Raw genomic sequence first — 26,973 nt, 5'->3', positions numbered from 1 at the left:
TTTTTAGTGAACAAAACACAGAAAAAGTGGAAGAGTACCGCGAGTTGTACAATGTCAAGAGTCACATCGCCAAACTACAATGATTGAAGGACAAGGAGACTTTTGAGTAGATCTAAGGCCGACACCCTTAACGGTCTGCACCGGTCATTGGATTTAAGGTACGCCAGCGGAGAGGATGGACATCCTGCATAAAAGCCACTGCAGAAGCTGGAAAGACGTAACTACCAAAGAGACAGCTAAGTATTTTCTGTGTAAATGACCGGCTCTAGCTAGAATACGCGTAATATCCGTCGGAAGCCCCTGTTTGGGTAGGCTAAGTATCTTAAATTTATTAACAACTCTGGCTGGGATATATGCTACAATATCCGATTTATGGCATTAAAATAGAAACCTAGAATTGTTGGGCTATTCTAAGCCGAAGAGTGCAAACAAGCACTAGAGAGAGCGCAGCCGTCGATGTGCTAATCAGTGACATCCCAATCAGATTTGGCAGGATAAATAGGACTTAAGAGTTACTGTTAATGAACCGGGCAGGAGAGGAGGAACATTATGTGCAAACTAACCATAAAGTTATGTCTGAAATACATAAACACTGTCTGTGTTTCTTTGCTTTGACACTTTACTGAGTCATAAAATAGCAATGGGATGCAATACAAAACTGTACAGCTTCAGAGCTTCTGCAACCCAATTGTCAATCTCACCTATGCCAAGGGAATCCTGTTACAAATATGAATGTATCATACACATATTTAGCAGGAGAGACTCTGGTGTCTCCAAGTTCCTCATGGAACCAAGGGATAGCGGACGGGATGGCCTAGAAGGTTTAGTGTGGTCATATAATTCGTTCCCGAGATGGTCGAGCTAGTACATTAATGGTGCTGGTTACCGGAACGTACCGGATCTATATCCGACAAAGGGCCATCAACATCGTTAGCACTCGCCAAAACCTTGGGGGAGTGTCATTATCATTAATACAACAACAACATATAACATCGATGGACCGTTTTGAAGCGTTCTTCTTACTAAGGACAGATAAGGCTGATAGTGCGGGTTCTTTTCGTATCCTACGAAGTAGGATGGCTGTGTCCCACGAAACTTCTAGGACCTGCCAAACGGACGGTGTATTTTATGTAATAGGTTCTGTTTATGGATGGGGTTTTCAGTCTGGTTATCGAACAAACTTCTGGATACAACATGGAAACATTCGGTCTATAAGATTTTCTTACGGACCTAACTTAACCTATTAGAGCAACCGTTTGTGATGTATTTTCCTAATCAACTCACTAGTCCAATATTTTATTTCTACTTTCACTTAAGTATTGGTACTTAAATTTGTTGTTGTTAGTAAAAAAAAAAACCAAGCTGAGTGAAATAAGTTGCTATTACGACCACAACATGTTCTTTGTATTTCCGACTACAGCAAACAATTTTATTTTATTATGGCCAACAAAATGACGCACATTCAACAAGAGGTTCTTAGGTAAAACATTATTTCCGGCATAGCCAACAACGCAGCTTATTGAAATGACTAAATTGGTTGCAAGGAGAGCATTTAATGAAGCAAAAGTGAGACCATTAATTTGCAGCGGTTATTACTTTGCCAGAAAGATTGAGTTTGGTGGGTGTTATTTGTATTGTGAGAAGAGTGTTTTCTCACTTGTTATAGATCATGGGTATGAAATTTCGAAATACAATGTCTGCCCTTCATCAATTTCATCAACAGGAAAGAAATACAACTTACAATCTTAAATGCAATTATGTGTTTCTTGGATAGGAAAGGCACCAGCTTCCTTCTCAAACTGAACAAATATGCGGTGAGGGACTTACGGGTGTCATCACAGGCCATTGTGCTATCGCACCAATGCTCCGACGGTACCGAATACAAACAAGCTCCCTCTGCAGAAGCTGTCAGGATGAGGAGGAGGAGGAGTCGATCTACCACTTTCTCTGCCGATGACCAACGCTTCAAAGAAGAAGGCTCAGATTTCTGGGCTCACGGTTCTTCGGCAGCCTGGCAGAGATTAGGAAGGTGGACGTCTCGCTTCTTCTTGGTTTCATCAGGGAAAGCAAGTGGTTTGTTGAGGACCACTAGGAGGTAATGGGATTAAACGAATGTGCCGCCACGCTGCACTTACTGAGGGCACTAACAATGGACAAAAATGTCTCCGAGTGGAAGTGTGGGCAATACCCATGCACGACCGCTTAACCTAGCCTAACCAAAGAGGCATATGCACGCTCAAAAGTGTTTAAAATGCTCACTTTCACACTAGAGTGTGTCGTTTTTAGGTTTTTATTTGCATTTCTTTTAACATAGATATTTTATGTATAAAATACCCACTTGCCGAACGGAAAGTAATCTTATTAACTTATAGTTAATCCAACGTGAGGGGTGAAACTCAACATTTATTACAAATTTTTAAAATTTTTATCTCCGGAAGATTGACCAGACACCATTCAAAATCACAGGACCAGTTGGAATTGGGCTATAACTTTTTATGCACTGCGAGCCAGACTTGGGTAGTTTCTGAACTAATTCATTGAAATTGATCATTGAAGTTGAACTTCTAAGGAACTATTTGCATCATAATTTTAAAATTAAACAATTTTTATATTTTGATTTTTTTGTTTTCTACTAAATATCACTTCCTTTGTATGCCGTGGGTTTCAACATTATCTCTTCAAATTTGCATCGTGTTTCTATTAATTTTTCCTACAAATTGGAGGGACGGGACCTACATATTTTATACCGAATCAGAACGGCACCTGCAAGGCAGATGAGTTTTCACTGAGAAGCTTTTCATGGCAGAAATATACTCGGAGTGATTGCCAAATCCCTGCCGAACGCGACTCTGCTTAGAAACCCTTTTTTCTAATTAAAAAAAATAGTTTCTAAATTTTCGAAAAAAGAACGAGTGATCATGGATTTACACAAATTTACACTAAAGGAACTGCTGGATGCCAAATTTAGGGAATAATTTCGCAAGGGGGCTGTATGAGGTAACGAAATCAGTGGACAGGGGCACGCCGCAGAGCGAGGAATTACCACTTCTGCTTTGGAAGCTGGTTGTCAACCAACTGCTCAGGCGATGTGACGAGGGCTATCTATCTTACAGATGACTTCGTAGTTATATTAACTGGACGATCGATGCTTTCCACCACTTAGCTCTTTGATAGATCGGGCGCTACCGGATATAAATATGTAGGCATCAATTGTCGGGTTGACCGCCAATGCAGAGAAGATGGATATTGTCTTGCTTACTGAGATGTATAAGGTCCGGAATATGATTATGACCCTTCAGGAGATCCTTTCGGCTCATTCCATTTCAAGACACCCGGTCCGCGCAGGACATGATTTTTGATTTCGATGAAATTTTAATATTTCGTTCTTTGGTCAAAATAATGAAACACGTGTTTTTTTTTTTGTCTCAAAAATTGTTTTTTTTCGGATTTATCGGCAATTGAATGCCATAAAATGCAATCGGTATTTTATTCACCTATTTTTTCAACTGTCAATAACTTTGTCAAAAACTAACCGATTCTCAGGATTTTTTCTTTGAAATGTTCGTCATTAAATTTATAAACAATTGCATATAGTTAAAAAAAATTTTTTTTTTAGTATTTAGAAAAAATTTATGACTTTTTTTTTTTCAAAAATTAATATTTCAAAAAAACGGTTATTGTTTTTTGTTTAAACTCTTTCTATATCGAGTGAGTAGTTTATATTTCAACTTGGGTAAATATCCATTAGCCAGAGCTCGTTGTTTTCGAAATATGAATTTTTGAATATTAAACTTTTTTTCATGAGAATCGGTTAATTTTTGACAAAGTTATTGACAGTTGAAAAAATAGGTGAATAAAATACCGATTGCTTTTATGGAATTCAATTGCCGATAAATCCGAAAAAAACATTTTTTTGAGGCAAAAAAAAAAAAAACAAGTCTTTCATTATTTTGGCCAAAGAACAACATATTAAAATTTCATCGAAATCAAAAATCATGTCCTGCGCGGACCGGGTGTCTTGAAATGTAATGAGCCGTTCACAAAATATTTAGATATCAGTTTACATAGTTAGTTGTCATTTAAGCTTAACGTGTACGAGAGAGTTTAAAAGTCCTCAAAGGCATTTTATTGTATACTATGCGTCCTTGTTTGGTGGACAGCAATACAAAAAATAACTCGTATCAAAAATTAGAGAGGGCACTGTATGCCATTCTGAACATCCCTCCTGTAGACCTGGTGTCGAAGAACATAGCGTTAGCAGCTGCAACGAGAATCAATGTATCGGGACAGCTTGAGCACACACCATACGCCGTTAGTAGTATAGCGTTATCAAATATTGGGCTAACAGATCACCCTAACCTGCGCTTCGAAGGGGCTCTTAGAGCAACAATATAGGCGGATTGTTAGCGCAAGGTTGTTCAATTGGCAGACGAGGCGATACACGTGTACACCGATGGTGCCAAGGTTATGGAAGGACTAAGGAATGACTACTTTGCTACTGCTACTGCTTTTATACTCTCGGTTTCCTCGTTCACCCGTTTTCCTAAAGTCTAGTAATTTCGCAAACAGTTGTAGCTCATGCTTGGTTAGTTACCAGCTATATAAGTACATGTATATTTGTAGTTTATAGCCATGTTCGTGTGTATGTGTGAGTAACTACTTCGGCTGATGACTACATCTGTGTGTGTGAGATGGCTCTTCGTCGCATTCTAAATAAGTGTTGTTTGCTTTAATGTTTTTATTGTTGCGTGATTATTTACTAACAGCCTAGTGATGCCCACATTCTTCGTCTTTATCGCTATATATCACATAGCACAAAGCAAAGAAAGGCACTCAAAAATTACACAGCCTAATGCACATGTTTATGTATCGAAAGTGAATGTGACTATGTTCTACGTAAATCATGCAATCATAAGTTGCATTCTTATCCAAAAAATGTTAATCTGGCGACCGCAGTTTTCATGACTATCAATGTCATTGCCATTAAATGCTGTTATTTGGAGTTTACCTTGAACATGGCCATTCAACTTGCACCTGAAAAAGCCTACCACAGTTATTATGTCGCTCCTTTTTACGGTTACCTAAAATTACTGAAAACAAACGCCCCCAAAAATAGCGTTTGCAAAGGTAATGAGTAATTGGACAAAATATTGTTATAGAGTTTAACGCCTATGAGGTCTGCTTGTTTTAAATGGCACAGTTTGTAGTTTGTTTTCTTTCATACGCCTTTGCGTTCGCTGGCATAACAGAAAACGGACGTAATAAAAAATTAACTACCAAAAGGCTTTGACGTGTCGTGGCGTATTGAATGTCATATATTTTAGTGAAGAGAACATGGATTGCAAAAATTACCATAGATAAGTGTTGGGAAATCCTTATGTTTTTTTCTTATAAATGACTTATTTAACAAATATGCGCTTTTATTATGTGTATTTCATGTGATGTGCAAGTGTACAAAATATAATGACTTGCATTGAGGGTTTTCAATTAGCTTTCCCCACCCTAGTGCTTCATGCTTTCTTCTTTACCGTACCAAGTAGGTGAGTAACTGACCTTGGATGTGACGCAAGCGTTAAATAAATGCGTTGAATTAAGAAACTTGAAAATGTTTCTGCAATAGATTTTACCAAGAGGAGCATATTTGTTACATTTGACATATTAAAGCCTTTAACGCAGAATGTGAAGCAATACTACAAGTGGATATACAAGGCTAGTCTTTTGAAAACTATCCGGCTTTTCATGTGTTTGTGTGGCTAAGAGGTTAAGAATATACCCGCTGCAATCCGCTCTTGTCATAAGAGACGTCTAAAATTGAAGTTCCTTATGACTATGAACTGTGAGCTGCACTTGCGGGCCGCGATGAGAAAACCAGAAGGGTTGAAGGAAAATTGTCTTTCCAGTGTTTTCGCCTCATATAACCGACCAAATCCTGAACGACCTTGTTCCCGACGTGGATGGGGCAAATGTCGGAAAACTTGAGCATCCACGTTATTGGCATTTCACTACAGAGTGTCAGACACCCAAAAATATTGGGTCTGACCTAAAATTTCTTGAGCATGAAGATGCCATTGTATCCGTTGTATCCTAAAGTCCCTCGAATTCCCGATGTAGCGCCGAGCCTAAAAGAAGCACTCTGGAAGAACTGCCACGGGAAATGCTGAATAAACAGTGTCAGTTAAATACACATAACAGGTGGAGGAGGCCTCGATCTTACTTAGTGCTCCCTACTTTGTACCAAAAACTATTTTTGGGCAATGAAATTTTACTGCTCGTTAAGTGTGTATCAAAAGCAGCGATATTTCACACCTTTTTATAGGAATTCAAGGGGTTGTTAAGTGCAATACAAAGCTTCTTAACTTCACAGCTTCACCCAATTGCCAAACCCCGCCAGCTCGAAGTGAATCATGTTACAAAACTAATTGTTTCATACACATATTTAGCAGGCGAGGTTCTGGCGAGCCTCGTTTCTGAGACGATGATTAATGGTGCTTTTTACCGGAACATACCGGAGCGTCTTTATCGCTACAAGAAGAATATGGAGAAGAACTTGTTGTTAGACGAACAAAAGGAACGAAATTAACTGTTGCGAATACTTAGTTTAAGACTTTCTATAGTTATTTGTAATAAACGGGAAACCCAAAGCAAAGTTAAGCCAAAAGAAAGTGGTAAGGATGAAGAAATGTACATATATACCTAACTTCTCGTTGGACTATCAGCAAGAAACAAAGTGAAAGTGGGTAGCCAAAACTTGGAGCAGCTCAAATTATAAATAAGTATGTATGCAGATACCCTGTAGGAATAGTAGCGTGCTCCGTCTACCACATCAAAGATCCTGAGTTCACGCCCCGTGAAAAGCAACATTAAAATTTTAGAAACTTTTCCAAACGGGGTCGCCCCTCGGCAGTGTTTAGCAAGCACTCCGAGTGTATTTCTGCCATGACAAGCTCTCAGTGAGAACTCATCTGCCTTGCAGATGTCGTTCATAGTCGGCTAAAACAAGTAGGCTTTGTCTCGCAAAATTTGCAGGAAAAGTTAAAAGGAGCACTACGCAATTTGGAAAAGAAGCTCGGGCTAAAATCTCTTCGAGGTTTTCACGCCTTACATTTGTTTTTTTAAGGGATCTTCAAAAGGACAAAAATATTAAGGAGAAATGGACGATAATGCAAAAAACTATTGGAAGAAAGTGAGAGCGAGGTGAGGGAGACCCGCTTTTCAAATGTAGTCAAGCCAATTTTTGTCGGTACAACAGTGCCGGGTATGTCAGCCACCGTTAAAGTCCTTCCAAGGTTTGGCTTCAAATGGTTGTAAATAAAATAAAAAAAAAAAAAAATAAATATTTAATACTTACATTGGTTTAAAAAACGTGTTAATATACAAAGCTTATATGACCTCATCAAGAGGCGCAAATTCTCTCCCTAAGTATGGGAAATTCGACGCATGTAAATTAAGTTCACATGCAACAACAAACAAACGTAATTACAACAAAACACAGCTTATAAGAGCTTAGGGACATCCTTCAGAGGCAGATCTAAGAAAATATCTCAGGAGGGGACGGAGTCTTATAGTCACTGTAAGGTTGTATGTTTAATGAAGAACGGGACGAAGTTCGAGTAGGGAGGGCGATGGGGAAAGGGAGCGAGAAGGAGTGGAAGCAGGGAGTAAATTCTTGAAAAATTTTAAAACTATACAGGTTAGCAAAAGTTTGGGCAGGAGCCCGAGCGAGCTGGCTAGCTAAGTCAAAACAAGAACGTACACAATATACATAATTGTGTCCTAACTGGGTTGCAAGGATCTCGCAATATTGAAAACTTGATTTGGCCATACCTATCGAAGATCCGTGTGGTAGTTTGGCATTGTTTTAGGCATTCGTAAATCCCCCTCGATAGTAAGAAGATTGTTTCACTGTGACAGTAAATGTTGAATACTCCTCAGAGCATTAGATATCATCCCATCCTCTGTATCACCAATGTAAGCAATCTTCGCTTGGGACACGATGAAGTGGCCAGGTAAGCTTAATTAGCTGGAATAGAAAAATCTCGTCTAGCTTTTATCTACCTGGAAAAATATTAATACACTACCTCAGTTGAGAAACCTAGTTCAACCCAACCTCAGTTGAGATCATGATAGAATAAAGAATTTTTAGTTGTGATAACGACTGCGCTATTCACTAACCCAATTTCGACATTGCTAAAGTGATGAAAATTTTATTGAGCTAAAATGGAAGAAATTTACTTCAGAGATAATGCCGTTAAACAAATTTAAATATTCTCCTTTTATTTAAAAAACAAAGATGATCATAAATTAACGAATATTGATAAATTATTGTGTTTGTACATCGACATCGTTATATTTATCGATTAGTTTTATACCGATGGCGAGTGTCGTAAAAAAAGTTACAGAATTCCAGCACAGAAGAGTGCGGAATAGTTTCTTTCAAGATCAGTAGGCGGACTCACTACATTTCAACGATGTTACTTGGCGCAATTTTAAATTACGACTTTTCACTTGTCGTAATCGAGTCTCGACATTGCTAACGTGGTAACAATTTTATTAAGTTCAAAAGGAAGAAAAATCTGTGATGCAATTTTTCTTCCTTCCTAATCTCGTTAAATAAAAATAATATTCTTTCAAAATTTGGATATAATCGCTGATCTTTCACTAACGATTAATTACAAAAAAATTGTTATCAAAAGTCGAAATCGAACGAATCGAGAAATAACGTTACATCCTAATGGCGAATGTCGTTAAAAAAGTTACCGAATACCAGAACAGCGCGTAATACGCAATCGCTGTATTAACTATCGATAACTCTTACGATTTTGTAATAATTTTGTATCGATAATCGTTCACATTTGTTATCATCCGGTGGCAAAGAGCCTGAGCCAGATAAATAATTTTGCATGTAAATGCAACAACAACGATTTGAGCCAGATAAATCCAGATAGAAGTCTGGTTCAATTTGTGAGCCAGATAGTTTTTTAATTACTTGTCTTTAGTTTGGCAACGCTGCCTTTAATAAACCTACTTTTTCAAAAATAGATGTCGCTGCTTAGCCTTTTGCCGTATGAGTTAAATGAAAAAGTCTCTCAATGATCCAGAGCATTCCCGTGAGAATTGAGCGTGAGCCGGAGCTGTAAAACTCACTGGATGACGGCACTTGTGTCAGGTATTGTCGCTTATAATAGAAGATAATTTTAGTGTTGCCATCTCGCGTTTACGATACCGATTGTGCTTTTCACCAACATACTTTTAACAACATTATTGAGATGGGAGTTATATTCCTTTTAAATCATTTTACAAATAATGTCATTAACAACACATAATTATTCTTATATTTTTTAGCCACAATGGCTGATCATAAGTTGACGAATATTGATGGAAAATTCTTACTAAATATTTAAATCGTGATAGTTATCGATTCGTTAATATAGCGATTCCAAATATCGTTAAAAGAGTTGGTGAATTCCACTACTTGCTTTAGCCTTAAAAATAGGGAATACACATCGAAAGTAGTTATAAAAATTACTGAATTCCCCTACTGGACTTAATTCCACTCCTAAATATTCTAGAAGATATTGAACCCTTTTAACAGTCCCCTTGGGTACGCGCCTGACATGCGTGCTGCGATTTTGTTTTGGAGCGTAAAACCACGACCCGCATCTAAGCAGGTATGAACATATGTGTATATGAAGCTGATATTGTGTTAAAAGTAAATACAACTAAAAAAGCCAATCAGTAGGCCAACTAGCTCTTTTCTTTTACTTCGCCATCCAAATATCAACACCCCTTCCACTATCCAATACAACAACTTTCTCCATTGGGTATTGTGTAGCTAGCGAGCAGGAATGACCACTTAAATCCTTTTGTGTTACGAATGCGCATTTTAGTCGATTTCGTAACCACCTGAGGAAATCAACGTAAAACGTTACATAGCAAAAAAAAACGACGGCATTAAATATCACAAACTTACCTTTCTTTGTTTTATATCATTAATACAAAAATAAATTTAAGGAAATCGCCATTGTAAAAAAACCACTGTGATTATTATGAACAAAAAATTTATAATTTTTAAATAAGCGCTTATTTTGGATGAAGCATAAATTTTTTTAAAATAATAATAGAAAATGGGTTGCGCCAGCAGTACCCCAATGGTTGCAACGGCTGGCAGTGAAATATTAAAGGCGGCGACACATGTTGCCTCAGATGCAGCAAAGGGCGCTGAAAATGCAGTGGGAGGTAATTTTGTTGTGAAATTTATGTCCAAACAAATCGCTTAGAAATAAAATAGATTAATACATCGACTATAAAATATTGTAAAGAAATGACCGTTCGAACGGAGGAAAAACAGGAAAAAAAGAAGAAAAAAAAATAAATTTAAATATTGTTATGAACGAATTCTAATTTTTTAAAGTGAGTGTTTTTTGTAGAAATGAAAGAAAAACTATTTAAATGCATGATAAAAGTGCTGAGTGAAGGAGCTTAACTTGGCGCGATTTTACTTTGTCTTGCAATAAGGGCAACTAAAATCCAAATCCTGAACACGGATTGTACCTGAAATGTCGGCACTCTTGTGGGAAAAGCTAATATAGCCTGGCTCTAAATGTTGTCATCTGTAGGACCAAGACTAGGCATAAGAAGAAACACGAATTTTGGATCTCTCCTTTGTAGTGATCGAAGGCAATCATAACATCAGAGGCCTGGATATTCGAACCTTGTGGCAAATAGAAACATGCCTCTGTGTGGCGAAGAAAGTTCTCACACTAAAGCTACCTATTAAACATATAGCTGATGCTTAATCCACTCAACTCTCACACCTTGGTGGCCACCGTGGTGTGATGGTAGCGTGCTCCGCCTACCACACCGTATGCCCTGGGTTCACACCCCGGGCAAAGCAACATCAAAATTTTAGAAATAAGGTTTTTCAATTAGAAGAAAATTTTTCTAAGCGGGGTCGCCCCTCGGTAGTGTTCGGCAAGCGCTCCGGATGTATTTCTGCCATGAAAACTCATGTGAAGTGTCAGTGAAAACTCATCTGCCTTGCAGATGCCGTTCGGAGTCGGTATAAAACATGTAGGTCCCGTCCGGTCAATTTGTAGGGAAAAGCAAGAGGAGCACGACGCACATTGGAAGAGAAGCTCGTCCTTAGATCTCTTCGGAGGTTATCGCGCCTTACAATTATTTATTTATTTATAACCATCACTGCGAACACCAGCGAGCTCAGAAAGATAGCTCGTACGATAGGGAAAATCGCGCTGGTGCGGAAAAAAGGACGTTGCATATGGAGCAATGGATGGTGCATGCGAGCGCACTACTTAGCAAAAAGAAAGTTTGTGCAAAATGGTGTGAGAGCGAAGAACTTCAGGTGATGGCTGATTAGAAAATCATCGAAAATGGGACTACAAAATAAGGCGGATGACAGAAGGTTTTAAGATCGTGGCAAATTTTTCGAAGAATGATGACGGCAACCTGTCTAACGACGTCCAGAATGCGATTAAATGAATGGAGCACTTCTCCTCATTGTCATATGGCGACGAATATTACGAGCATGATAGCCCAATCCTTGACAATGGTATATATGTTTCGCAACTCGACTCTGACGAAGTGGAGATAGCAATGTGCGGTTGTAAAATTAACAAGACTTCCTGAAAAGGCGCTAAGCTATTCTAGCACATGCAAATTACGGTCGGACGAGCTCATACCTTCAGGTTCGAATTTAAGTGCTAAAGCTATCTAGCTAAAGCCCTAAGTCAACGAATTATATGGATCTTGTCAATGCAGCTTCAAACCAGATAAATCTGCTATCAACCAGTTTTTAACCATGCGCCAATTCCTGTAAAAAGTTTCGATAAGAAAGTCTACAAGTGCCATCTTTTAACCGACCTTAAATTAGCTTTTGAGAGCTGAAAATGAGTTCCTTGCTATACCTGAATTTGTGTTCTTGGCAAAGCTCACCAGGCTTTGTCAAATAACAGTAAGCCATACAACCAGCTCCGTAAGCACTGGGAAGGACCCTCCGTTCCATTCGGCACCAAGCGAGGCTTTAAGCAGTTCGACTCTCTTTCGTGCGATTTTTTTAGCCTGATGCTAAAGAAGATAGTTTTAGCAGCAGATCTCAACCGCAGTGGTAAAATCAACTAAAAGAGCACATTGATATAATGCAAAAAGAGGCCAAAAAGGTGTTCATATATGTGGGCACAGAATCAACACCAAGAATAATGCCAGCCGAGAAATCAAGGTTCTACCTTGGACTGTGTAGGCAATGTTGTTGTATTAACGATGAAGACACTCCCTGAAGGCTTTGGGGAGTGTTATCGATGTTGATGGTCCTTTGCCGGGTATATATCATGTACGTTCTGGTAACAAGCACCATTAATGTATTAGCCCGACCATCTCGGGAACGACTGTGTACGTAATCGAAAAGTTAATTGCTCTCTCAACGAACAAGCACCACACTTTATAAGTCTATCACGACAAAGGTCCTGAAGTATGGCTCGGAATCATGGATAGCAGAATGGCCTAGGAGTATTAGTAAAAAATGTTCTCCGGAAGATTTATGCTCCTGCCCATAGTACCAGCGGTGTGCATTTAATCATGTTTAGTGATGAAATTAGTGAAACTACAAGGAACATATTTTAGCACGTTTTTTTTTTACGTTTAGCAGACAAAGCTGTGAAAACGATTTGAGAACTCACAAATACATTTGAAGGAAGTACTCCTCAATACAAAAATAAAGACAGATTAATTTTAGAAGTCGGCGGTATAGGAACCATGTTATAATTTCGAGACCCTCTCAACATATGTGCCAATTTTGGGGGCGGTCTTGTGAATTTTTTTCAGGCGAGTCTAATAAATTACTTTCACCACGTGTATGTTTAAATATTTGTATAAATTTAAATGATTAAAAAATCAATTTCGTCCAACAACCCCACAAACACGCTACCTCGAGCATACCTTCTACTCATTTGAAATAAATGTAAATACGGAATTTGGTGCTCGCGTGACTGGCTCTCGGTGCACTCCTCGTCAAATGGTCAAACAAATACGTCGTTATGCCGTTAAAAAGGCCAATAATATGATGAAGTACAACAAAAAGGGGAGCAGGAGTAGCTTAAAGCAGGCAAACGGGCTCTTCAACTGTCACTTACTTGTTTACACGCAATCCGACAGTTACGCTGGCAGTGGCAATGATGGTGTCGGAATTCAAACTCTGATTATACCACTTGTTAAATTGATTACAGAAGGGGGGAGGGGAAACTAAGCGAAACGTTTCTTTTCCTTACAAAATAAAATGATAAATTAAAACAAAATACCAATAATAATTATTATAAAAACATTCTCTCCCACACTCAAACTCGAGTAATAATAAATTATATGCTACTAAAAAACTCATATGTACATTAACCGTTATTTAATATTTTACCCTCTCTTTTTCCCTCCAGAGGTAGCCGACACTGTTGGCAAAACACTTGAAAGCACCAAAGATTCAGTCAGCACAGCTGTCACAGGCATCGCACACGATCTGAGTAATGCATTTACCGAGAAAACAAACGAATTAGACACAGTGAAAAACGAACTCTTGGAACGTTGGCATTTGGGAGGTGGTGCAGACGCTACGACTTTGGAACAAACAACTGAGACATCAACAAATCATTTAGATACGAAAGCTTTAGAAGCAGGCGCTCGGTTACCTACACCACCACCTAATTTGGATAGTTTGAAAATATCAGCAACCGCACCAGAAATCGAGCATGCAATGGTGCAATCGCTTGAGGAGACACCACCCTCGGCGAATGCAACAATTGCCGATTTGGAAAAGCTAACAACGGATGTGAGACAGATAGCGCAAACGAATGTAAAAGACTTGGCAGCGTTAGCGGCAGAGCCGTCAGCAATGGCAGTGACAGCGGGTATTGAAGGAGTGGAACATGTGATGATTGGATCAACTGCCACCGCTGAACCGGCCGTGGAGTGAGTAGGCGTTTGTTAATTTGTGTACATTAGAGTTAAGTGTTTTATTTTTATTCGCCTTATGTTGTTGTTGTTGCGCTACAGTTTTTATTTATTTACTTACTACTAGGTACTCAAGTTGTTTGTCTTTAAGTTGATTAAGTTTTTGTTTTGTCTTGAAGAAAAAATACCTTTTTTCAAACGGTTTTATTTAGCTTGACTCTGTGTAGCGTTATTTACGAATTTTGTTATTGAAATTTAAGCTACAAGCTTGAAACTTGAAATATATGTAGTTCAGAAACCGATGAGATAATTTCACAATTATTTTAAAAATAATTTCGGGAGCATTTCAGGGCCCTTTCTGGAATAATTTCGTGTTTTTTGGGATCCTTTTCGGACAGAAATTTTTGGATTGTTTTCGTTATTATTTCGGGACTATTTTAGGATTATTGCGGTATTTGTTTGGAATCACTGCATGGCTATTTCCAAGTCATTACTCGATTCTTTTGGGAACACTTACGAAACAGTTTGGAACTTTTCTGTGATAAATTTGGTACTATTTTCGTATTATCTTTGGGTTTATGCTCGGGTGGCATAATTTAGGGACTCGTTTCAAAATTTTCATCGCCATTATTTCGTTTTAATTTTTATATATTTTGGGCTTACCTACGCAACATTTTTTGATTATTTGCGGAATCACTTCTCGATGGTTCTCAGATCATTTTGAGACTATTTTTAGATTATTTCTGCGTTGTTATTTACCATTTCGGAACTTTTAAAAAGATAGAATCGGAATCATTTCAGGACTATTTCGAGATTGTTCTTGATTTTTGTTTTAAGTATAACATAGGGGGAAAATTGCCCTCGAGAAGTCACACTCACAAATAACGTTGTTCCTCTAAAAATTGCAGAATCACACATCATGTAAACATTAAAATTAAACTTTCCTATAGGCAACAATTTTGTTCAACAAAAATGTTTTATCGGACAAGTAAACCTTTACTTGAGAAAACCATCTTTTTTTTGTTCTGTCATCTCGCTGCTTTAACCTTAATTTAAATTTTAGTCTTAACTTAAATTTTTTGGTTTATTAACTGTAAATTGTTTATCTATTGTGTAGTTTAGCAAATTAGTTTAATAAGTTAAGTATGTTTTGTAAATAGTTTCACAATAGGCATTCGAATTAATTATCACATACTTATATTTACATTAATACCGCTACATTTACATTGGTACCAAATGCGTACTTTTAAATTAATATTTTGAAAAGGGTTTACATTGCTGTCAATCGCATTTCGCTGAATCAATTAATGTTTTACCAAAATTTATGCATTTGGAACAATGTAAACGTAGCATAGCAATCATCGGAAACAAAATTTTAAAAATCCGTACTTTGTGATCTATATTGGAAAGTTCATACCTGCATAATTTTTGTACGTAAATAACGTAGTCTAATGCTGATCTAATTTCTGTACTAAACTCTTTTAAAATTATTAAATACATATAAATAATAAAGTGTTTCAAACGTCCAATTCTCCAATTCAATTTCAAATGTAAATACTTGTCTTTTAACTTTACTCTGTTTCAATGGTTTCCTTTCTGATACCAACATAAATCCCTATGTTTTACGTAAACCACATAACTATGTTCGAGCAACAAAAAATGAGCCACGCAAAGTTTAGCAAAACTGCAACAAACCCTGTAAAAAGTACGTAGTAATGTCGAAGAATGCCACACTTGCACTTTTGAGCACAATGTGAACGTGGGCTTAAATTTGTTTTAAATATTTTCGTGTTCTTCCTCTTCTGTTTTTTCAAAATACTCTCTTTAGTTTGATCACTTTGCTGGCTGCGGAGAAGCGTCCCAGCACTACCGAGTGGGAAAAGCATGCCGATAATTTGTCGAGAACACGTAGGCTAAACGCATTTAAAGGTGGAGGGAAATTTCGACATTTTGGGCCAGCTGCACCACAAATACAGTCTATACATCCGGCAAATTATATCTTACCAATAGAAGAAAAAGAAGCAACACAACGAGTAGGAAATATAATGAAACGTACAATCAAAAACTCACTTCTTGAGAATGACAGCAACTTTAGTGATGTGTACTACAATAGTCGCAGCAGTTCGCCTTATTCGACAAGTTCCAATAGCCCGCTACTAAGAAGGCGACGTCCACGTTTACCAAATCATAGCGTACTTGCCATGAACGCCAAGCATATGCAGCGGGAACTGGCAGCACTTTTGAGCGATCGAAGATCAGCTGCACGTTCGTTAACAGTTTTACCTACACCCGTTAGACAATTTGATTACAATCCACATCGTGTGCGCTACGCGTCGCCTACACTTACACCTACACCACCTATGGTGCTACAAACCGACGTGCCACCACTAACACATATTGTGAATTGGAAAAGAAATAGAGAGCATGCAAGTTTGAGTTCTATACCGGTGCATATGGGACGTGGGCTAGAAACTAGCACGTACTTGGCCACTTCACCGCTAAATAATGTGATAAGTCAGTCTAAAATTAAGCCGACAAAAGCTTTTGCACCACTAAGAGGTCAAACAATAAATGCACGTTCGAGAATATTTGGTCAAACGCGTACAGGTTCGCCTATCAATAGAAGAGTATTTGCTAGAAGACCGAACTTAGCGCAAGCGAACAAAACACGATTTATTCCCACGCAAACAAATTCACCCGAGAGAACCAAAGCACTCATACAAAATAAAATAGAAATGGCTAAAAAATCCGAAAAGCAGTTGGCGCAATCACCGACTATAACAATGTTAGAGCGTGAGGCTAGTATAAGGGTGGAGAAAGCTGCAAGCATATCAGAGATGGTAGCAAATGGGTTTTCATTATCGCGTGCTTTATCACCCATTAAATTGGCAGCTGAGTCGTATTCGATACCGCATTTGAATAGTGTAGTGTCAAAATCGGGTAGATCAACCCCACATTCGCTATTAGAAGTTGTGGAACAAGCTGTGGAACGTACGAAAACCGGTGGGAGCACTACGACAGAAGGAGGTGAGGAGGTGGTGTTTGGAGAAATTGGTAAAAGAAACCAAAAAGTGAACAAGGCCACCAACGAGGAAAAGCAGGAAAGCAAGAGGTGTGGCGAAACTATGAAAAGTGGAAATATAGCTGAAGCTACATCTTCAAAGTCAAACTCTCGAGTAATAAAAGGAGCTGAAGGAAAGATTGAGCAGCCAGTTGATAAGACCAACAAGCCAGCACCTAGAGAAAATCAAACAGTGAAATCTACCGCAGCCGTTGGTCGGAGTAAAACAGATACACCAAACTTTAACCGAAATAGCTCTGAAAACCAGAGTCCTACAAACCGAAATTTTGCAACTAAGGAACGTTTCAGCCCAAGCTCCTATAAGAATGTAAATTTGAATAATGTGGTTGAGGATAGCAAACCCAGTAGCTGGAGGTATTCTGGCTCTGGAGGTAGAGACCAATCGAGCAGCCGGTCAAAAGCTTCAGAAAATATATTTAGAACGACACCACATGCACAATACAAAAGAGGAAATTTTCAAAAGAACCAAGCAAGAAAAAACTCCGAAAAAGGAAAAAGTACTTCCAGCAATTGGAAAAGCTCTTCTGGAGAAAATGACGAAGTTAAATATACAAATATAAGTAATCGCTTCGAACCTATTTCTAGTAAAGAAGCTCTTCCTAGCCTGGAATTGCAAAGTCATCCAGGAACTACCGAGCTTGAGCAAGACGACAGTACTAACGCATCAAGTGAGGTGAGCAATGATTCAGATTTAAGTCAGACCAATGCTTATCATATCAGTAAAAAAGCCATCTACAGCACAGAATCGACAGAAGAATATGAGACTAAGTCGTCAAGTAATTATCATCAGAAAAACGAAGAGGGTTGGGAATATGAACATCAAAATCATATCCACAATATTGACGAAAATCTGTCAAGAGCTTCAAAGAGACTTGTAAGAGCCAATCAAAGTAAAAATGCAAAAAATAATAGCCAACAAAGTCCACAAAACAAAGCAGCAAACACTGTCACCAAAACAGGGCCCAAATCGAAAGCTCACAAAAACTCTCAAGTTTCCAACTCACTTAACAGTTCGCCATCAAAATCCTCAAAGTCTTCCAACAGCATAGTTATAGGCATGATTGCTTCAACACCCGAAACAGAAGATTATAATGAAGTTGAAGTACCCAACCGCTTAAATGTAGAGTTCAAGGAAGCCTACGAAACAATTCAGGAAATGATTCAGTCAACAACCGAAACAGACGATTATAACGAAATCGCAGCGTCGAATCGATACGTCGATAATTTCAAAACACGCCATAAAACAACTGATGAAACGTTGCTCTCAACAACAGAAACAGATGAATTTAACGAAACTGAGCCAACACAACTATTACATGAACAGCTTCGAACACAGCACGTAACAACTAAAGCAACGCTTCTCTTAAAAATCGAGTCCACGGAAGTGTCTAGCGAAGACGCAACGCGCAATCGACTAAACGAACGATATGCTGAAACAACTGATAATACGAACATCTACCAAACAAGCAATGAAGAAGAAAATACACAAACTGAGGCTGATGATGTTTCAACGGAGCCACCTACATTTAACTCCTCCACCGAAGTAGAAAATATTTCGACGGAGTCGCCTTCTACCGATTTCGAAGAACCTACGCAAAATAAGATGACATTGTATCCTCCTGACGCCAATGAAAATAATATTATTTATGCTGCCACTTCTCTTGAAGATTTATTACAACTATTACCGCCACAAACTGCCTACCTCAAATTGGGTCGGAGTGCAACCATGATGGCGCTACGTTCATCCACTCCCTTACTCGATCCTCAATCCATTTCATATCGCAGCACACCGCAAAGACGTTATAAACGTCACTCAGTTTGCGATGGTTGCCATGACGACAGGGTGCCAATTGTGACCGAACTAAGTTCGGTTGCTCTTAGTCGTTCGCCCTTAGTACCGCCGAGTCCCGTTAAAATGCGTGATCGTTGCGCTGGATGCTATAATAAATATGTGATAAAGTAGAGAAAATATTTAAAGAAATGATATGTCCTTTTTTCTTTTGCGCTTATGAATAATTTTGTAACGGTAAGTACCTCTTAACTTTCGTAGTGCTCTGCTGGGCTCAATACTTTGACTGCTATCAGGATTTCCTAATAACGTAATCGATAAAATTCCACTACCGCATCGTCAACCCCTTAGGAAGTCGCCATATTTTAAGCTCTTGTAAGAAAAGGATTCCTGTGTCGAGCTTTAACACATCTTTTTCCAAGTTCATTGATTTATTATTTATGTACGGATTCATCCGGAGGAACTTAGCCCTATAGCCAATGCTCTTTCAACCGATCATATTTAGAACTCAGAGATCTATAATCGTTTCTTTAGATAAGTGGACTGCTAGTACGAAGCAGACCAAGCACTTTCCTTCAACATTGTTGGCCTGATGGCCAGCGTAGGCTACGACTATCAAACTAAACAGAGAAAGACTCTAAGGCATGTTTTCCGGCGTGACCCTCAACGGAATTGTGAGCTCTCTGTACTATGCTGTTGTAGTTTAATAGACTCATTTCTACCACCAGTATTACCAGAACTCTTTGAATAGCTCTCAGCATGAAATAGTCACATACACTTTCTCTGTTGGAGATGTTAGCATTATTTTCTGATACCATCTAAAGAACTAACTATTTAGTCATCTAAAGAATGTTCTGTGGGAAAACGTTCTCAGAATATTAAGATCTCCCTACTTTGTTGAGGTACCTCTATAACTTAGAATGAATTCACACTCGACTGTGGACCTCTTGTCTATCTGGTGTAGCAAAAAGATGTAAGAGATGAACTGGTAATGCCACAGAGACAGTGGAGCTAATTGTGGACACAAACGTGAAGAAGGGTTTACGGTGCTAAACAGGATTGCGTGGATAATCAAAACCATTTCTCCATGTAAGAAAATCTCCAGGTCTGGATCGATTTTTCCAGGTTTACTCTTCAAAAAAATATTTTTTTCTTTGTTTTAAAACTATTGCATTTGGGCATCCACAAGCGCAGTTAATTGAATACGAGTACTGCAAGGCTTTTAATAGCCAGTGCCTTTCTCAATCCCTGCTCAGTAGAGATTGCGCTACATGAAGTGTTAAACAAGATGAGGGTATACACTGGCAGCACACAATATACAGTGGCTGCAATTCTGGACATAGAGGAAGCAATTGAAAAATATAGCGTAATATTGTTAATAAGATAGCGGGGGAGGGTGGGGTGGTGTTCGGTCTCTCCTTTGGTAGGCTGCGGTGATAAATGAACTAATCCAAGACCTCGCCAAGTGGTATTTTATGCCGAAAATCTGGAAATTCTCGTGAGCGAGGTATTCCCGATCATGCTACAGAACTGCATGGATACCGTGAATAGGTGGTTTGAAATGTTCGGACCAAAACCACAATAAAATCGGCTTAATTCTGGCCACCCTGTGCTACTATTCACTGAGTATGCAATTGAAAAGTAAAGACTTTTTTCGACGAATAAAAATCGGCCTCTATAAATCTCTCATGATACATGTCCTGATGTATGGTCCGGGACAATAGGTGGTGTCGAGAGCAGAAACGCATACAATAGAAAATTCTTCGGAGGTGGTCATGTCCGCATTGTCAACCTAAGGGATACAATGATGTAAAAGCTTTATGCGAACATAAACTTAGGGCAAGAAATAAAAGCTCAAAAGCTGCGCTGGGTGGATCATGTTAGGCTGATACAAGGAAAACATCCGGTTTAGAAACTATTACTCTCACCTCAACTTAGTTGGGAGGGACTGCTGAAGGAAAACTTCAACTCCCTTGGTGCTCACAATTGATGTCAGTGTCAAGCTGCTCCAAGAATATAACTTGCTTTGCCAATAAATTGGGGCAAAGTTAAGTTTTCCGTTTCCCTCCTACGCGTTTCGATGATTTCGCGTCTTCTTCAGGTAAAGAGTAAAACAAGGATTAATATAAACTCCATACTATCATTTAATCTTCATCTGCTTTGTCATTTTTTTATTCCATTAACTTATAATTTTTTTACACAAATAAATTTTTTTTTTTTTAATGTAAACATTTATAAAATACACATTCACAGTACATATATTTATTTATAGATATTTAAACATATTATTGTAAGTGTTTTTTGTTTATATTAGTTACATACATAAAATATAAATTTTGTTTTTGATTTCTATAATGAATACAAAGTAGTTTATCATAAGTACATTGCTTGTGGTTTGTTTTGATTTTGGTTAATTTTCATTATTAGTTAGTATACATTTTTCTTTTCTTCGTAAATATTCTAATAAATTTAATTTGTTTGCTTATTTACTCAGGCAACGACACACACATGAACAAGAAACACCGTTAAACATTGTGCTTCAGAAATGCTAGTTATTTTTTGATTTTGCGTTAACATTGAGAGTTAATTTACACAAGTTTTTATATATGTAAATCTCAGTTTATCGTATTACAAATTTTAAAAAGAATAAGAAGTATTAATTAATATATCGATTGGAGAAAATAATTTTGAAGTTGATTTGATTTTCAAATTTATCAATATTTGTTTTTGACAGCTTTTCTGATGGTATACGTATTTTTGGTATTGCTTAATATTCTCTATAAATTTAAGACCATGCGTTAAATCCATAAATTTATGTTATTTAAAATTTCAAAACATAGTAAAAAATATTAAGATATGCCAGTAATAGTATGTGATAACACAGATCGCTAAAATATGGCAGATCCGACAGCGAACATAAGGCTAAGCCAACTAATTAAAAAACCGCACGGAAATCTTAGCAATTTTCAGTAATAATTGCACTAAAAAGTTCAAGAATATACCTCATTTTATACCCGAATAATTATTACTGAAAAATATTAAAATTGACGTTAGCTGGAGCTATTTGAAGGCTTCCGTATATATAATAGGGACACAATTTTAAAAGCGGACCACCTAAAACAACTTCTCCTCAAATAACCAAAATTGTTACCTTGGGTTTTTCGCAAATTCGCAGATAAAGCTGCTAAGTACTAGAAATCTTAACTCTAGCTAAAATTTTAAAGCTTGCGGTTAAAATATCTTTATCTGTTCAGAAGTTATGACTAATACAAGATATGAAAACTCCACTAAAAAATCATATTGTTTTGCAAAGCATGCATTTTTTAAACAAAATCTGGGGAAAATACTTATATTTGAAGCTCTATCAAACAAGGTTATTAAGTATTTTGTTTTATGTGGCCCGTTTTTTAAATTTTGTTCCAATGAGTAATAGCACGGCCAGAATTTTTTGAAAATTTAGTTAAAAAAAAATTTTAATATCATAACTCAAGATCATTAAAAACGCTCAAATTTAAAAGTATTTACTATTCGAAAATTAACGTATCGTCGGGAGCAAAATTTACCATAAATGTGGTTATTCTTGAATTATCATTTATGATTCATATTTCGAAACGCTTTCTATTCATAATTGATAGCTTTGTAAAATTGAACTCTAATTGTTTTAGAGTAATACTTTACTACTTTTCACAGTCATTTTCTAATATTATTCGTGAAAATATTTGAATTGTCTTGGTTGAGATTTTTGAACCATTTTTGAACACGATTATCATGCATTTATTCTTCATATGTCATACAAAATAAGATACTACATGATAATCGTATTTCATTACGGGAAGAAAGCATGCGGAAGTGAGCTATTTGAACCAAAGGTAATTCGCAAACAAACTTGACCGATATACAACTGCAACTACAACATCCAACATCAGCTATGATCGCCAACATCTTAAAATATGATACGGTACGTGATGTTGAAGCTGTATTCAGGTATGTCAAGAGAGTTTAACTTACTGGGGTTCAAATATGTAGTTCACAACCTTTGTATTGACCAACCGTATGAATTTTCTGGGAAGCCGAAGGTAGAGAAATGGTTGGGGACATCTTCGGTTACGAGCAGTATTTACATTATTTCTTGTCCTGAGGAATATCTTTTGTATAAACAATACAATTTCAATATATTTTTACTGAACTTCATGATTGAAAAAATGTGTGTGTATGTGAAAAAATAAGATTTTCAATGAAAAATAAAATTTTAAGAAGTATAAAATTCGTTATTCAGTCAACAAAGATAGTCAGAAAAGATTCATAAAGATGAACGAAAAATGATTATAAATGTTTGATCCCCTAAAATCATGGTTGAACTATATGGTTGTTTTATCTCTACAGCAATAACATACCTTTGTTCAGATTGTCAAAACCTGCGTTTAGGCGAATGGAATGGAGAGAAAACATACAACTTTGCAGTTCTTGTGTGTTGTGGGAAAATAATGCGCTAAATTAGATGCATTTGCTAAAAAAAATAACTTAAAGTGATTTTAAGATATTTTTTTTTATAAAAAATTTACCACCACGGCAGTAAATAATTGTCAATGTATTGGTTACATTTGGCGTTTGCCATCTCCTTTTGAAAATCCCCATACCAGTGATGAAAAAATTAAAATCAGCTGTTGAGATGAGCCAACCATATAATTGAGTCATTCCTAGGGTAAACACATTTGATTAAAAAATGTGATTCCAAAATGTGATTGAAAAACTATATTCAGTTTTTGATCATCAAAAGTATTCATATTTGATTATTTCTTTTGTTCAATTGTATGATAACTCATTATTTAGTTAGAAAGAGTAATCAAATTGTATTGATATGTAGGGAAATTAAAAATTTAATCACCTAAATGTATTCTTTCACTTTGCCCATATTTTTAAAATTTGAAGGTATTTTTTACCTAAATATTGATTGAGAAGATCAACCTCATCTGTGTGTAGCAGGTGTGCAATGCTGTCTATCTCTTGCTAGTCGAACCACTAAGACCGGTCCGATTGACTTTTTATCATAGAACGGTCATTTGTATTATAATTTATAACATAAATAACAAATAACTGTGATAAAATCACAAACAATTTTTACAGTACATACTGTTTTCCTATTTTGATTTTGTGACGTCATAAAAAAGGAGTCATATTATTCTTGCATAACTAAGATCTAGTGCTTTTTCTCGAAGTGCACTCATTTTAATTCAACTACTAAAACGACATCTACTTAAAAAAAGTATAGGCCATTAGTGACTTTCGTGAAAGAACATTTATTACAAAAGTAGTGCGTTTCTTTAATATATTAGTTAAAACTGTTGAGCTGTCCAAATTCAGACGTTGTACAAATAAATAATATAAAATGTATTGGAATTTGTAATAATATCATCAGTTTGATATTATTTAGGGATTGCTTAAGAGACTATTTCGAACAACTGGTTACCGCGAATATCGGAATAAGTTCATGTGTTAACTTGCGGTTTTACTTTCAATGAATAACATAGAAGGAAAAGGAAAGAAAAGGAAACTAAGGGGTGGGGGTCAAGGAAAGTAAATGAATAGTTATCGATTTGTTATCGAAAAAATATTGTTTTTTATATCGCTTTACCATCGAAAATTTATCGATTCGAATCGAAGGAATATTGATTTTCATCGAAAAATTATCATTTTGCTATCGAAAAAATATCGATTTACTTAAAAAAATTCCGGTTATTATCTTAAACTTATCGATAGCAAATTTATAACTTTTCGATAGAAAAGGAATATTTGTCGATAACAAATCAATATTTTTCGACAGCAAATCGATATTTTTTATACTTAAGCGATATTTATTGATAATAAACCAATGTTACGTTGATAGGTCACCAATATAATAATAATAACTCTTCTGGTACAGTTATTTTCGATAACAGGCCATGACATGTCGATAACAAAGCACAAAGATGCCGATATCACTCAGATAATAATAACAAACCCATAACTCCTAGTACTCATAAACAATTTCACCGAACCCTGCGAAATGATTCCAAAATAGTCCCAAAACTATTCCGAAATGATCACGAAAATAATCGCGAAATGTAGCCTAATAGCTTCCCAACATTACCTCGAATTGAAACCTAAAACTATCCAAATGATCGCAGCTATCACAAAATTATCGCCGAACAGTTCAGCAATGATTTAAAAATGTTCCTGGAAATAGTCCCTGCGTGACCCCAAAAATATGCAATCGGGACGTGATGTAATGTTTCTGTTCAAAATTTTGAGAAGTAACAAGAAATTGTAACATAATGCTTTGTACAATTGCATTCTGCAAGGTTTGTGGTCGTTGAATATGTGTGTATTTTGTTGTTGCATTTTGGAAATTTGCTATGCAATGATGCAAGACCATTTGTACCTAATCGTGAATTTACCCTATTATGTTAATTCTAACAGAGCGGACGAGCGATTTACCATTCCCGAAAACTATTTCAGTTTTTAAAACCTTAGGCAATAAACCGCACAAAACGATCATAGCGATAATGAGAAAACGTTTGAAAATAAAAATGAACCGATGTGTTCTTGTTTATCGATTGTTACCAGTGATAAACCTAACTAGCTTATCTAAATAAATAAAAGCAAGTCAATCTCGAAATGGCGCAGAGAACTGATCAGGATCTGAAATTAACCTTAAGTTATTCAAAAGAACGCCATGTAGTCTTCAAAACTCGACATTTTATGCAATGATGATAGTGATTTAGGTTCGGCTTTTCCAACTGCATTGAACTTAGTTAAGTCATTTGATATCTCGATTCTTTTGGTCAATCCCTATGAGTTGATTTTAGAACTTTTCAAAGATTAATCAGGATACAGTTTAACAAGATTGGTACTTAAAGCTACATACTTTAGATATTTGTCGTACTTAAGTTATTTCCTTGAAACTCTTTAAATTACAAATCACTAACTCTCTTCGCTTTGCTTATCTAACGCAAAAACTTTAGAAAACATAGAGATACTTAACTAGTACTCACTACACGCCTTGATTTTGTATACTTGCTTCCGTTTTGTATAAAATTTCTATTTCTTAGGGAAAACTACAACATATACAAACGTAATTTAGTACTTTACCGATGCTAATTTTATGAACTCTACTGTACATTTCATTCTACACTGCGATGCGTCATCGGTGGTTTGCTTACATCTGGCTCAATTTCTAGAGCAACATTATTTCCCTTCGCAGCAATAGCAACTGTTTGATCCTCCGACTCTTTCTCTTCCACATCTATGGATGCATTATTTTGAGCACGTTCCGGTATTTCCGTCAATAGCGATGATCTGCTTGTTTTATTTTCATGATTAAGCGCCGCTTCGCTCTCTGTTCTCAGAAGCGTGGTACGTCTTTCATTTATCACTTGAACTGAGTCGTAGAGATCATTACTTTCCGTGCTGGGACGTTTACTTGCGGAGCGTATATAAAATATGCTATCATCCGTTTCTTTGGGCAGTTTCGGTTTAGGTCTATAGTAAGTACGCGAAGAGTTGCTACGACAAAGTGATTGCTTGAGTTCATTCTCTATGGCAGATTTTGTGTTGTTACTGGAAGTAAGTGATAGAGTATCGGGACGTGCTTTCTTTAGTATGCTGTTTAATTTTTTGGGTAGTGGTGGAGGTATATCCTCTAGTTGGTGTACTGATGTTAGAGAGGTGGTTTGTATGGCAACGCTGAGTGATTCCGGCGTTGAAGGTAATCCATTAATGTTCGTTCTTTGTTTTTCATCAGGCATATCGACGCTTTCTTCGGGGAAGCATGGTTCTAAGCTTGATTGACCGGAAAGCTGGTGTAAAGCCGCTGGTGGCTCTGAGCAAACGCTTAATTGACTCCTGAAATGAGTGAAGGCTATTTGTTACTTTCCACTGATATATGGTATTTAAATAATATGAGGGAGTGAGTTTTTAAAATGTTTTTTTGTAGGTCTGGGGCTTTGAAAAATATTTCCGCTGTGCCTAAGAGACGATTTTCATATGTTGAGTGTAAATGTCATAATCTTCCCTCTCCACGTTTTCGAGGTGGGGTTTCGATATGTAAGTTGAGATCACAAGAGAGCTCTTAGATCTCAAAGATATCATACTTAATCCTATTCATCTTTAACCC

General features: G+C 37.0%; 2 protein-coding genes across 7 annotated transcripts in view; one reads left to right on the top strand and one right to left on the bottom strand.

The window, feature by feature from the left end:
• Window positions 1-5,269: 5,269 nt before the first annotated feature.
• On the top strand, window positions 5,270-18,995 carry LOC137253202 (serine-rich adhesin for platelets). Its single transcript, XM_067789735.1, has 4 exons — window positions 5,270-5,540; window positions 10,122-10,236; window positions 13,440-13,968; window positions 15,779-18,995. The coding sequence occupies exons 2-4, from the start codon at window positions 10,125-10,127 to the stop codon at window positions 18,993-18,995; spliced, it is 3,858 nt and encodes a 1,285-aa protein (XP_067645836.1). The 5' UTR covers window positions 5,270-5,540; window positions 10,122-10,124.
• A 2,049-nt stretch (window positions 18,996-21,044) lies between these two features.
• Window positions 21,045-26,973, bottom strand: part of LOC137253197 (uncharacterized) — a 28,111-nt gene continuing 22,182 nt past the window's right edge. For all 6 annotated transcript variants that reach the window (XM_067789727.1, XM_067789728.1, XM_067789725.1 and 3 more), the window contains one exon: window positions 21,045-26,702. In XM_067789727.1, coding sequence (XP_067645828.1) covers window positions 25,982-26,702 — 721 coding nt within the window. In that variant the 3' untranslated portion in view covers window positions 21,045-25,981. The remainder of the gene's footprint in view (window positions 26,703-26,973) is intronic.

The sequence above is a fragment of the Eurosta solidaginis genome, chromosome 5 (assembly GCF_040869045.1).
Source record: "Eurosta solidaginis isolate ZX-2024a chromosome 5, ASM4086904v1, whole genome shotgun sequence".
Taxonomy (NCBI): domain Eukaryota; kingdom Metazoa; phylum Arthropoda; class Insecta; order Diptera; family Tephritidae; genus Eurosta; species Eurosta solidaginis.
Note: the sequence above shows the minus strand (reverse complement) of the source record. Positions and strands in the feature narration are given on the sequence as shown.

Bases quoted from the DNA above. Each gene is read 5' to 3' on its own strand.
- LOC137253202 (XM_067789735.1), top strand. From the start codon at position 10,125: ATGGGTTGCGCCAGCAGTACCCCAATGGTTGCAACGGCTGGCAGTGAA. The intron at 10,237-13,439 runs GTAATTTTGTTG...TTTTCCCTCCAG, and splicing joins CGCTGAAAATGCAGTGGGAG to AGGTAGCCGACACTGTTGGC. The intron at 13,969-15,778 runs GTGAGTAGGCGT...TACTCTCTTTAG, and splicing joins ACCGCTGAACCGGCCGTGGA to TTTGATCACTTTGCTGGCTG.